The 12,141-nt window shown below is 38.4% G+C and overlaps 2 protein-coding genes across 7 annotated transcripts in view; one reads left to right on the top strand and one right to left on the bottom strand.

Annotated features, from left to right (window-relative positions):
* IL12RB2 (interleukin 12 receptor subunit beta 2) overlaps nucleotides 1-4,577 on the bottom strand; it is a 74,893-nt gene extending 70,316 nt beyond the window's left edge. The window contains exons 1-2 of one of the 2 annotated variants that reach the window (XM_055306251.1): nucleotides 4,537-4,573; nucleotides 3,608-3,638 (exon numbers count right to left, since the gene is read on the bottom strand). The gene's annotated coding sequence lies outside the window, so the exon portion shown is untranslated. Of the gene's footprint in view, nucleotides 1-3,607; nucleotides 3,639-4,536 lie in introns of both variants that reach the window. The other variant, XM_055306252.1, reaches the window with a different exon arrangement.
* LOC129497394 (ESX-1 secretion-associated protein EspI-like) overlaps nucleotides 4,222-12,141 on the top strand; it is a 97,564-nt gene continuing 89,644 nt past the window's right edge. For 3 of the 5 annotated variants that reach the window (XM_055306256.1, XM_055306255.1, XM_055306257.1), the window contains exons 1-2: nucleotides 4,485-4,831; nucleotides 5,394-5,575. In XM_055306256.1, coding sequence (XP_055162231.1) covers nucleotides 4,485-4,831; nucleotides 5,394-5,575 — 529 coding nt within the window. Of the gene's footprint in view, nucleotides 4,832-5,393; nucleotides 5,576-12,141 lie in introns of all 5 variants that reach the window. The other 2 variants (XM_055306254.1, XR_008661930.1) reach the window with 2 other exon arrangements.

Here is a 12,141-nt window from a genome sequence, read left to right as displayed (position 1 = left end):
TCTTCCTGGTAGCAGTTCAGTATAAACACAACACTTTGGAGGTCATCTCTTCTACCTTCTCCATTTTACAGATGGATAAATAGAGGCTCAGAGAAAAGATGGGTCTTGCCGAATGTCATTAAGAGCAGAATCCAGATCAGAACATAGGCTTTGTGATTTCTAATCCAACATTACTTCTAGTATGTGAGACTGCTTCTGATCAGTAGCAACAGGAGCAGCATAATACTAAAAATAGTGCTAATGCTAATTTTACCATTAATACTAACGCTATAGTTTGTTGATCTCATACTATATTCCAAACACAATGCACATTACATACAACCTTTGTGATATACACTAGTAAAGCAATTATGATGCTTGATGCTTTAATCTTCAGAAGTTTGAATCATTATTTCTGATACCCTCTTCCCTCTCTCAAAAGAGAATGAAACAAACACAAAAACCGTATATATACAACATATAACCACCTCTAATGATCTATTCTACTATGAGGATAGAAAAGGATAATCAAATCCACCAAGTAATTAATTTGCAACTTAGCCATTGGAGCCAACCTTCTTCTCCATAACTTTTTATGAGCTAAGTCATAAAAAAAGAACAGTATCCTGACTGAAGCATTATTTCCTTTTTCCTTCTGAGTCTATCATTTGGTGAAAAATCTCACAAGCCATAACATGGACAAATCCTGGCCTGGTAGGCCCTGATTATCAAATCAGCCTCTCCGTGATGTCATGTTAGGTGATGTGACAGGCAAGGAAAGTAACATCATCTCAACCCTTTCTGCTCTTTCTTCTTTCTATGCAATAGTCCCAACTCCCTTTATGTGAGCCAAAATGGACAGGACAGACACCTGTTTTCCTTTCTTACACACCTGCTGAACCTTTCTTGATTTTTTTCTCATCTCACTGGTAAGTATTTGTAGTCCTAAATTATATGTGTTAACATACATAGGAATATTATTTTCTTGCTTGAAGTCATGTTTTGGTACTTAAAAAAAATTCTATTGGAGGGTCTTCTTTCCCTCTTTATGACCTCTTTATCATTTTCTTTTTCTTTCTTTTTTCTTAAGCAGGCTCCATGCCCAGTGTGGAGCCCAATGTGGGACTTGAACTCTCAACCCCAAGATCAAGACCTGAACCAAGATCAAGAGTTGGACGCTCAACCAACTGAGCAACCCAGGCACCCCATTTCATCACTTTTCTTAAAAGTTCCCTTACACTTTTCTCCTTTCTTTTATATTTTTCTGAAATGTCCTTTTGTCAATTCTATTTGCTTTTATTTCCATTTCAGGTATATCACACTGGATGTAATAGACAGGTTTTGAAAAGTTGCATGTAAACAAATTACATTCGAAATGCATTAGGGAATCTTATCCCATCCTAACCCTTGAATCAGTTGTAGTATGAATTATCTTATAAACTGAACAAGCATTCCCACAAGAGAACTACAAAAAAAGAAGTAAAGGAGAAACAGGACATGGATGGAGTCTCGAAGAAACAAGGTACTTTCAAATCAAGTGGTGGTGTTATGTTTCCTTTTTTCTTTCTTGGATTAGCTCTACAAGTCGACAATTTTCATAGCACTTGTTCAATTAAGTTTTAACAATCAAACCTTCTCTATTTTCATTTTCTGAATTCTTATAGAGCTATAAATAACATAAGCCATTTACTTTTGGGAAGGATAATATACTGGAAAGAGCATGGTGCCTAGGGCCTGAGGGCCTGTGTGCCATCCTGTTTCCTCCACTTCTATCTGTGTCACCGTCGCAAGTAACTTCACATTTCAAAGCCTTTTTCCTTGTTTGAAGAATGGTAATTGATATTTACTGAGAAAATTATATCTCTTTCACTAAAATTTTCTTCCTTAGTTTATTGGAAGGATCTCTCTTTGAATATCCTCAATCTTAAAGTCTATCTGTGGACAGTGGCATGAGAGGGGAGTTTATCTTTGGATCTTGGGTATCGTGAAATCCTGGCAAGTTTTGCTTCACCTTGCAATATCAATCACCTAGTTGTTTCATAAAGTGCTATGAGGCATGACAAATATTAAAGAATAATATAATTACTTTGGGGATTTTTTAAGGAATTTCACAACTAAAGATAATGGGGGGTGGTGAACTAAGACTAGGTATCATTATCCCACAATTTTCCTCAAGATTTCTTATATAAATGAAGAATTCATTTGAAGTCTCTACACAAACAACCCCATGGCTCAATATATGTGCCTGATGTTTTACTCAATGTTTATCTCTTCCTCTGCATAGCACTGTAAAAGAGATGTAAATTAAGATTCTAATCTTAATCATCTTTATAGGCATTTACTTAGCAATTTATCACAACACAGAGCATATAGTTGAGTTCTTAATATTTGGTCATCTGCTACATAAAGTAACTATTGGTATCTCAATTCTATACATATGAAAATCTGCAAGCTGACCAAGATAATACAGAAAAGCCAGAAGTAAATTCAGAATTAGGTAAATTAGAACCACTTTTCATACTTGAGTTTCCTCATCTGTAAAATGAGAATAAAAATAGCACCTCCCTCACGGAATTCTTATGGGGGTAATAAGAAGCTCTTATCAGAGGCCTGATATATAGCAAGAACTCAATAAATACTATCAGCTATTATTATTATAAGGAAAAGGATAATATCACTTACTTTTCAAGGATAGTCCTGCTTTTTTATTTCTCTTTGCCTATTTTTCTGGCTCATCACTAAAAGATTAATTTAATTAAAACTAGATTTTAAAAAAACTAGATCCCATACCTCCTTTATAACAGGTGACTTTATGCCAACTATTATTCTTGACATACTAAGTGTTCTCATAATTATTATCTTCCCAAACAGTTTTAACTTCTTGAGGACAAGAACTGTGTCTTACTTTTTTTTTAATATATATTCACTACAGTGACCAGCACAATGTCTTGGACACATAGCTATTCAATACGTATTTGTATTTTAAAAAAATCATTGTTACCATTAACAAAGACCACCACAAGATTCCAAGAGCAAAGGGCACTGGACAAGCTTTCTTTGGGATTTGGCTTTCTTTTTACGTTGGTCTGCACAAATTTACACGTAGAAGTTAAGAGGAATGCTGTTAGTGTATCTACAAAGATGATAGATAACTTGGCAGAGAACAAAGCAGGTTTAGTAATACATAAATAATTCCACATTTGAGAAATGATGTACAACATCTACTAAGAGGATCCTTCTTCCATATAAATCCTACATATGCTTTAGAGTTTTTTTTCACCCTAGAACTCATTCTAACACAGGATTCAGAGCTTACCAAAATTTGGGAATTGACCATCCCACATAATCATCATGACATTCAAGAAACAAGACATATCAAAAAAGAATGTTGCAGAGCCTTTCCTGACTAACATAATGCTGGTAATGGCTGAGGATTTTACATTACCATGGCAGAGGAGAGTGTCAGCTCTTTGCCACTAAGGCCCCTTTGGTTATACGTTGGACAGAGAAATAGCGCACTGTACCATTTCTAATTAATGGGAAATGAGAATATAATGTTTGTCCAAGTGGAATGTTATGAGCAAAGATAAGAAACCACAGAAGTTGGAGCCAGAAATCTGTAACTTACCAGCTCTGTAAAAGTGTGAAAATTTCCATATCTGTAAAACGAGAATACTAATAACAACTTCATCAGCTTTTCAAAGATTTATATCTCATAAGAATATATACCCAAAGTCCAGGTATAGAGTGGAGGCTCAACAAAGGCTTTTATACACACAGGATATACACTGTGAGGGACTATAACAATTATCCAGAGTGAAGGGATTAAGATTAATTTTGTCCTGTTCTCCAGACATACCTGGGGAAAGTCTTTTTGCATTCTTCTAGGTCACTATGTTTAAGACGTCCATCTACTCATGCAGATACTTAATCTCTTACGGTGCTTATATGTACTGCCCTTTAACCAAGTGGGAAGCGCCTTCCTAAAGCCATCTCATCCGCGAAAAATGGAATCTGGCCAGCGGCTAGCCAGTCGGCCTGCCCCAGAACATTCCACTAGCATAACTAACTGGCCAGGTAGGGACTCTGGGTTTGTCTACAGAGGACACAGGAAAGTGCTGCTGATAATGAACAGTACACTCCCCAGGCGAGACTAAGACTTCTGGAAATCCTCGTCAGAGAAGGCCTGTTTTCTATCCTGAGTCACGCCTGAGGGCCCGGACCAGCACTGGCCCCCGAGTGATGCCCTCAGCCCTTCCCCAGAGCCAGCCCTCCCTGCCCCACGCACCCTCCATCCTGCGTCCTGCCCCAGGGAGCGCCCGGGAGGCTCAGTCTGAGTCTCTCTCCCCCTTCAATCGGCCAAACTCCAACCTGGCACCCGCAAGAGCACATGAGCGCCCAGAGAGCGAGGACCTCGGTAAGAAGAGCAACCGCACCCCCCTCCAGCCCCCAGCCTCCGGGGGAGAAGCACACAAGCCCGGGCGTGTAGACCCCCAGCCAGGGCCATGTCCCGGGGTCACCGGTGCCCCCGCCCCCCTCGAGCCACCGGTCACTCACTGCGCGTCGCGGGTCCGCGGGCGGCGGCTGGGGCAGGCGCGCACCCCCGGGCCCCGCGCTCCCGGGCACGTGTCGCGCTCGCCCCCGGGCCGCCGACTTCCCGCTGCCAGCGCGCGCCCTCCGGCCGCCGAGTCCGCGGCGCTGCGGGCGACCCCGAGGCGGGGTCAGGGCGAGGGGACGCGGCGGCGACCCCCGGCTGCGCGCTCCGGCGGCCCGCGCCCGCGGGTCCCTGGCCGCGCTCCAAGCTGCGGGCGCCCGTGCGCCCCCGGGGGCTTCCAGCGGCTCCTCCAGCGAGGTAAGTTACGGCTCCGCACCTGCCTTCGCCCTGCACGCAGGGCGGCCGGGGGGGGGGGGGGGCGGGGGCAGCCCCGGGCGAGGAGCGACTGGACTGGCGCGGGTACGACCAGCGCGACCCGTCCCGGGCCTCGGCGTGCACGGCCACCGCGGAGGCGCAGTGTGTTAGGGCGAGAACCTCGCTCGCACGTTCTCCCGCTGCGCGCTCCGCGGTGCCGGCGCTCACCACGCGCTCCCGCCGGCCGGGCCAAGACACTAGCGCCTCTTTAGGGTTAGGGTTAGGGTTAGGGTTAGGGTCGGCTCCGAGAAATGGACGTTTAATAGATGACGTGACACCGACCCTAAGCGGTCCCACGTTCAAGAGGCTTTGTGAGTGGAGTTCTGAGGGAAGGGGGAAAACTGCACCAAATGCAGAGGGGGCTGACAGCAGTGCCTTAACTTAGGACACTATTTCGTTGAATCTAGGAATTCATTAACTATACGACGTACCGTTTTCTATGTACCAGTAAGAAATAAGAGCAGTCACATAAACTTTGACATGAGCATTCTTTTTTTTTCTTAAGATTTTATTTATTTATTCATGAGAGACACACACACACACAGAGAGAGAGGCAGAGACGCAGGCAGAGGGAGAAGCAGGCTCCATGCAGGGAGCCCGACGTGGGACTCGATTCCGGAACCCCAGGATCACGCCCCGAGCCGAAGGGAGATGCTCAACGGCTGAGCCACCCGGGCATCCCGACAGGTGCATTCTTATCACTTCATATACTTAAGATGAAAATGCCATTTATTGAAAGTACCTTTTAGTTTATTTAGAAACACGCTTTTTATCTAACACTTATTCATTCACAAAAGGAAATAGAATAAATTGGTTAAAATATTCTTCAGATACATTCACAACGAGTCCAACACTCCCGATCACTTTTTTGTTTCACCCAGTATCCTCAGTGACATTAAGAGTTTTAATAGCCAGCATTTCTTTTCTTTTTTTTAAGATTTAATTTATTTATTCATGAGAGACACAGAGAGAGAGGCAGAGACACAGGAAGAGGGAGAAGCAGGTTCCTTGCGGGGAGCCCGAGGCGGGACTCGATTCCAGGACCCCAGGATCGTGCCCTGGGCCGAATGCAGGCGCTCCACCACTGAGCCATCCGGGGACTCCTAATAGGCAGCATTTCTTAAGAGTGTCGCAATATTGTCTCTGGGATATTTTTCCAGCCAGCTAAAACCAACCCAAGTTTGTTGAGCATGCACAGAGCCAACCACATCTACATACTGTTTGGGCAATAGGCAGTAAGACTTTAAATTTTTGGTTATGTTAAATATTTTAAAACGTGCGTCTTAGAATCAGCAACATACGCTAGATTGCTTTTATGAGAATGTGACGTATTGTAGTTTACATACTTTGGCAATTTGTCTCCATAAATAATTTGATAAAAATAAGATTTTTAAATTACAGAAGCTTAACATTACTGTGCAGTGAGATGGTGATGATTGTGAAAGTCATTTGCAACAAAGAGTTATCTTTGTTAAAAGTGAGTTATTTTTTATCTTTTTCACCAAAAAAGGCAAATATTGTAAATTTGCTGAACTTTTCTGTAATGTTGTGCATCTCTCAGTATGTTACTGAAAAGATTTTTTCTGAAAAAAAATCACTGTCACTTCAAGGTAAAGAAAACATTTTAAGACTGAGTGACAAAGTGCTATGAAGAGAACATTTGAAAACAAATATTTCAAAATGTTACCATTATTGGGTGTGGGTGGGGTGGGTTGGTAAAATTATATGTTTGTCACCTACAAAAATAAATGCTTAAAAACCTTGGAAACTATTTGCTATCTTATTTCAATGTTTCAGTAGAATAGTTCAGCAAATGTTAAACCCATTTGTTAAAAAATAGGAAAATGTGGCAGTTTCTGGAAGGACCACTAATCAATATCAGAAATAATAAAATTATGGCAGCCAAATGTTAATAGTAAGCTTGTACAATTCATGAATTGGCTTACTTTTTCAATATTTTTTAGTAAAAAATAAAGGCTTTTATTTAGTTAATAAATTATTCCAAAATGTATTCTTTATCTCATTTTAAAGTTTATATTTTTGTGTACATCTTACTATATATAGTAAATATATATTTGCAACACATATTTATTTATGTACATATACATTTTATAAAGAAGCATAAAAACAGCTAAACATATATTGGCAATGTATTCTCAAATCCCTTTTTCCCTTAAGGAGTGCACAATCTATAACATTTCAATACCAGCATGTTACAGGAATAGTGTTCCTAAGTCAGATACAGGATAGTGTTCCAAATGCACCCTGAGCTGTTTTCTTTAAGAGAATAGATGAAGGTACTGGAGAAAGGACTTGAATCTGATTATTAAACAAACAAAAAACAATTATAAGAATATAATAAATGCAGGTAACAATGATGGCCCTAGTTATTCTCTTCCTTAGATGAAGATAAACAAGACGACCGTTCTTATATAAATATTATTAGAGAAGTTATCATCTGAGTCCATCAGTATATCATTCAGTTAGGGTTAAATTTTGAGGGAAGATTTGTGCTAATAGTTTTGATAACAGCAGTTCTCTCATCCTTCATGCTCCCTCCCTGTATTGTAAGTTCCATGAGTGCGGACCACAGCTGTTTTACTTGTTCTTTTATCTCCAGCACCTGGCACAATGAGTGGCACATGGCAGGTACTCAACAAATATTTATTGAACCAAACTGACTTGTTCTAGAGAGATCTAACTCTCTTTGGTCAACCAAATTTATAGGTGATGTTGAATCTTCAAAACTTTCAAGTTAAAAGAAAAGTAGTTGGAAAATTATATGTAGTTTTCCTTAGCAAGCCAGTGACCCTTCCATAGGGAATCTAACCATCCCATATTTTAAAAATGGTTCTTTATTTGATAGACTATAGAGGCCTTTATATTTTCTTTCTTCCTTTCTCTTCCTTTCCTCCTCCTCTTTCTTTTAATATCTGGGAGTTTCCCTAGTAGAAGCATGTCTATTGTCAGCAGCTGCCTGTGTAGTTAGAAAAAAAAATTGCTTCTGTGTTTCTGAGAATAAGCTCTAAATAGTGGAGAATACCTAATGAATCAAGAGCCTAACATACAAATCAAAATATCAACCTAGTATGATTATTAAGTCTATGGGTGTGAAATGGCCTCTGTAAAGCTGTAGCTAGATGAATGTACTTGCAATCAAAACCTCAATTAAGTGAATAACCACAGTGTCAGTGACAAAGACTTTTCTAGGAAATACTAGTTCAGTTTCCATTTCTGGTACTTTTCCATTCCTTTACATGTCTGTTTTATTTCATTGTTGTTACCAAAAGCCCCAAAAATACTTAACTCACAAGGTGCTATGACAATGGTGTGTCATTTGTCAGAATAAGTAATAAGAGATGGTTGCCAACAGAGGGATTTAGTGCATTGGACAAATGCTGGCACCAGTTAAACTTGGTAAGAAAGTCTTGACATATTTTTTAATCTTTTGCTTTAATAAGGAGTCAGAATCCAAGATTAATTATTCATCCTTGCTGCTTCACTTTGCAAAAGTTTCATTTCTAAAAGTTTTCACTTAATTATTCATCTATCCAAAGTGTTACACTTATAAGATACCAGTATAGCTCCTAAACATACTTGTAGTGTCATATGTTGAAAGACTTATATAAAATACTATATTGTCAGATTCTTAGATTATTACTAATCCCCAAAGATTCTTAAAATACAGAGTTGTTATTTTTCTATAACTGACATTTATCAAGGACAGATCTTGTTTACAGATGAACAAAGCACATGGAAAATGCCATGTCTTGGATAAGAGCGATGTATATTCAAGAGGTTTCGAGGTTGCCATAGGCCTTATTAAATTAAAATAAAGGTTAAAGAGTAAAGTGAGACATGAGGCAAATTTAAAACACTGACGACCACAGGGTCCCACACACTATAAATTTGTTTCACAATCTGGCTCTGCTATTCTCAATAGCTAAATCTAAGAAACACATGAGGTAGAGGATTAACAGTTTCCGTAATATAATGGCTTGTAATCCTTCATCAGAGTCAGGACTTCAGTGACCCAAGAGAAAGTGTTTTATAGAAAAGAGAGTGTTTCACATAAAGAACAAATTTCTTAAAAATATTTCTACATAAAACCAAACATTTCCCATTAGTTAGTTGGCTAGTTATAGAGCTCCTTGATGAAAGCCTAACAAAGAATACTCTAGAACGTGGATGCTTAGTGCGCATTAACATTCTATTCTGCATTTCATTATTTGAGGCTCCAAATATGCCTTTGCTCTGTGCTTCCCATATATAGAAGATAGTCTCTAATTTCCCAAGTGAGATAGCAAAACTCCTGTCCTCTCACTGCATTCAACTCAGAGCCAAGCTCTCTGGGTAGTGAGCACCAGTGGCTACCTACTGGGATATGACTCCTGCTTGTAATCCCAAAAACACATGTTATCTATCCCCCACACTCCTCCCATAATGTAAAATGGTAGAACAGGACCAGAGAAGGCTCCCCTTTGGAAAGGAGAAACATGATCAGATGTCAGAAGTCACTGATCTGATCTGCTGGGCCATGTGCTAGGGTTTTTTATTTTGATAGGATCTCTACTAAAACTGAGACAGGAAGAATCTCGATTAAGTGTCCTTTTCTGCAAGTCAAATGCTACACAGTAACGCCAAATTTTAATAATTTGCTCCCCCCCCAATCTCTTCTCCAAAAGTAATAGTTTTGTGAGAATCTTTCCACATTTTCCTTCATGCCTTTATTGGTGTATAAAAACACAACATGCTTTTTCTCCCTACATTGAAACAAAAACTGAGCCATACTATTATTCATCTATCTTTGTTTTATTTTTCTTTTCCACTTGGCATAAACTTCATTCCATAACATACATAATTGATCTAATTATGTTTTTAATAGCTACAATTTTCCATATTATGTATGTACTAAGATTTAGTTACTATTCTCTTATTTATAGGTCTTCAGGGTTTGTTTGTTTTTTACTTTTCCCCCCAAACAAAATATAATATATTCACCAAAATAAAAATATTTTTATACATATACATATACAGATATATGGAAATTTTATTTGTAATAGAATAGATAGATTCTGTTTGTAATAGAAGTCTATTTGTAATAGAATCTCACATATGGTTTGTTGAGTCAAAGAGCATGAGCTTTTTCACTTTAATGGATAATGCTAGATTTTTATTCAAACTGTAGCAATTCACCTCCTACTAGCACACATTATCACTAATAGTGAATGCTATCTATCTTCTGTAATCTTTATCAATCTAATAGATGAGAAATGGTCTCATTATTATAAACTGTATATCCTTCACTACAAACATCTTTTCATATGTCTGTTAGTTTTTATGAAATATGTATTATCAGTTTGTCTCAGTGTATCTTAAAATGGTATATAATTGAAGAACTTTACAATACACTTCTATTTTCATATCCTCTGTGCTATTTCACTGTACATTTGACTTTCATAGATAATATAAACCCACAACATCTTGTTACTACTCTTGTTTTAACTATTAATCTTTTAAAAGAAATTTAAAAATAGAAAACAAAAGTTTTCTACATTTTCCCACATATCTATGATTACTAGCACCCTTCATTCCTTTGTATAGATCAAAGTTTCCATGAGGTATCATTTCACTTGTGCCTAAAAAAATTCCTTTAACATTTTCTATAATGCAGATATGTTGGTGACAAATTTTCTCAGTTTTTGTCTAAAAATGGTTTTATTTCATCTTCATTTCTGAAGAAATTTTTTACTGTATATGAAGTGACAGGTTTCTTCTCTCTAGCACGGTAAAGATATTATTCCACAGTCTTCTGGCTTGCATTGTTTCTGATGAGAAGTCAATGGAACTCTCATCTTGTTCTCTTGTATGTAATGTCTTTCTTTCTGTCAACCTCTTCAGGATCTTCTTATCACTGATTTTCAGCATTATATTTTGATGTGCTTTTGTGTGGTTTCCTTTGTGTTTATTTTGCTTGGTGTTTGTTGAGCCGTTAGAAATGTGGGTTTTTTTGTTTATTTGGTTGTTTTTTGCTTTTTTTTTCTTAGTTTTTGCTGACTTTGGAAAGTTTTTTAGACATTATTTCTTCAAGTATTTCTTTTGTCCCCACTTCTAGATTCTAATTATACAATTTTAGAGTGCTTCATATTGTTCACTGAGGCTTTGTTCTTTTTTTTCCCTCAGTTTTTTTTCTCTCTCTCTTTTTTTAGTTTGGATAGTTTCTATTGCTACGTCTTTCAAGTTTATTGCTCTTTTATCTTCAATGTCAAATCTTTTAAATGCATCCAATTAGTTTCATATAAGGTATTAAAATATTTATCAGCTCCAGCTCCAGGTCCCATTTGATTGTTTTTTTATAGTTTCCAAATCTCTTATTTAAATCTTAGATTACATTTATAATAGCTGTGTAAAGTCTTTGTCTTCTATTTCTGTCATCTCTGCTATTTCTAGGTTTATTTCTATTGTCTGATTTTTCTCCTCCTTATGAATCACATTAATTGTGCTTCTTTGCCCATTTAATATTTTAGTTTACCAAACTCTAGAGATTGTAAAAGTTATGTGATCTACCAAGGCTAAAAACATTTGCTATCATGTCCTTTATAGAAAACATTTGGTGACCCTGTCCTAGATGTACAGAATTGTATTGAGTATAATTGTTAGTGTATGAAGTACACAGCATGCAGTTGTCTTTTAAAGTCCTACTCCTGGGCAGCCCGGGTGGCTCAGTGGTTTAGCGCCGCCTTCAGCCCAGGGCATAATCCTAGAGACCCGGGATCTAGTTCCATGTCGGGCTCTCTGCATGGAGCCTGCTTCTCCCTCTGCCTGTGTCTCTGCCTCTGTGTGTGTGTGTGTGTGTGTGTGTGTGTGTCTCATGAATAAATAAATAAAATCTTTAAAAAAAATAAAGTCCTACTCCCCCCTTTTACTGCATCAGCCCCCCCCCTTTTGGTTAAGATTTAAGAATACAAAAGAGTGAAAAACAATATGAACAATCCCTTTGTTCCCCACCCCCATCACAAATTCAACAATTGTCAACCTTTGGTTTAGGGAGGTTTGAGTTCTTTCCTCATCTCCATCAGTCCCCTACACCCATACTTTGAGAGTGACGCTTGCCATTTTTTCAATTTATGCAAAGTTTTAAGCAAACACAACTTTGGGGTCTACTGTTAACAATTTCTAATCTCTACACCACCTTCTGTTCACTGTATTATCAAAGATACACCTTTATTTGCGTGAGTGTATTTGGGACTATA

The sequence above is a fragment of the Nyctereutes procyonoides genome, unplaced genomic scaffold, assembly GCF_905146905.1.
Source record: "Nyctereutes procyonoides isolate TBG_1078 unplaced genomic scaffold, NYPRO_anot_genome, whole genome shotgun sequence".
NCBI lineage: Eukaryota > Metazoa > Chordata > Mammalia > Carnivora > Canidae > Nyctereutes > Nyctereutes procyonoides.
Note: the sequence above shows the minus strand (reverse complement) of the source record. Positions and strands in the feature narration are given on the sequence as shown.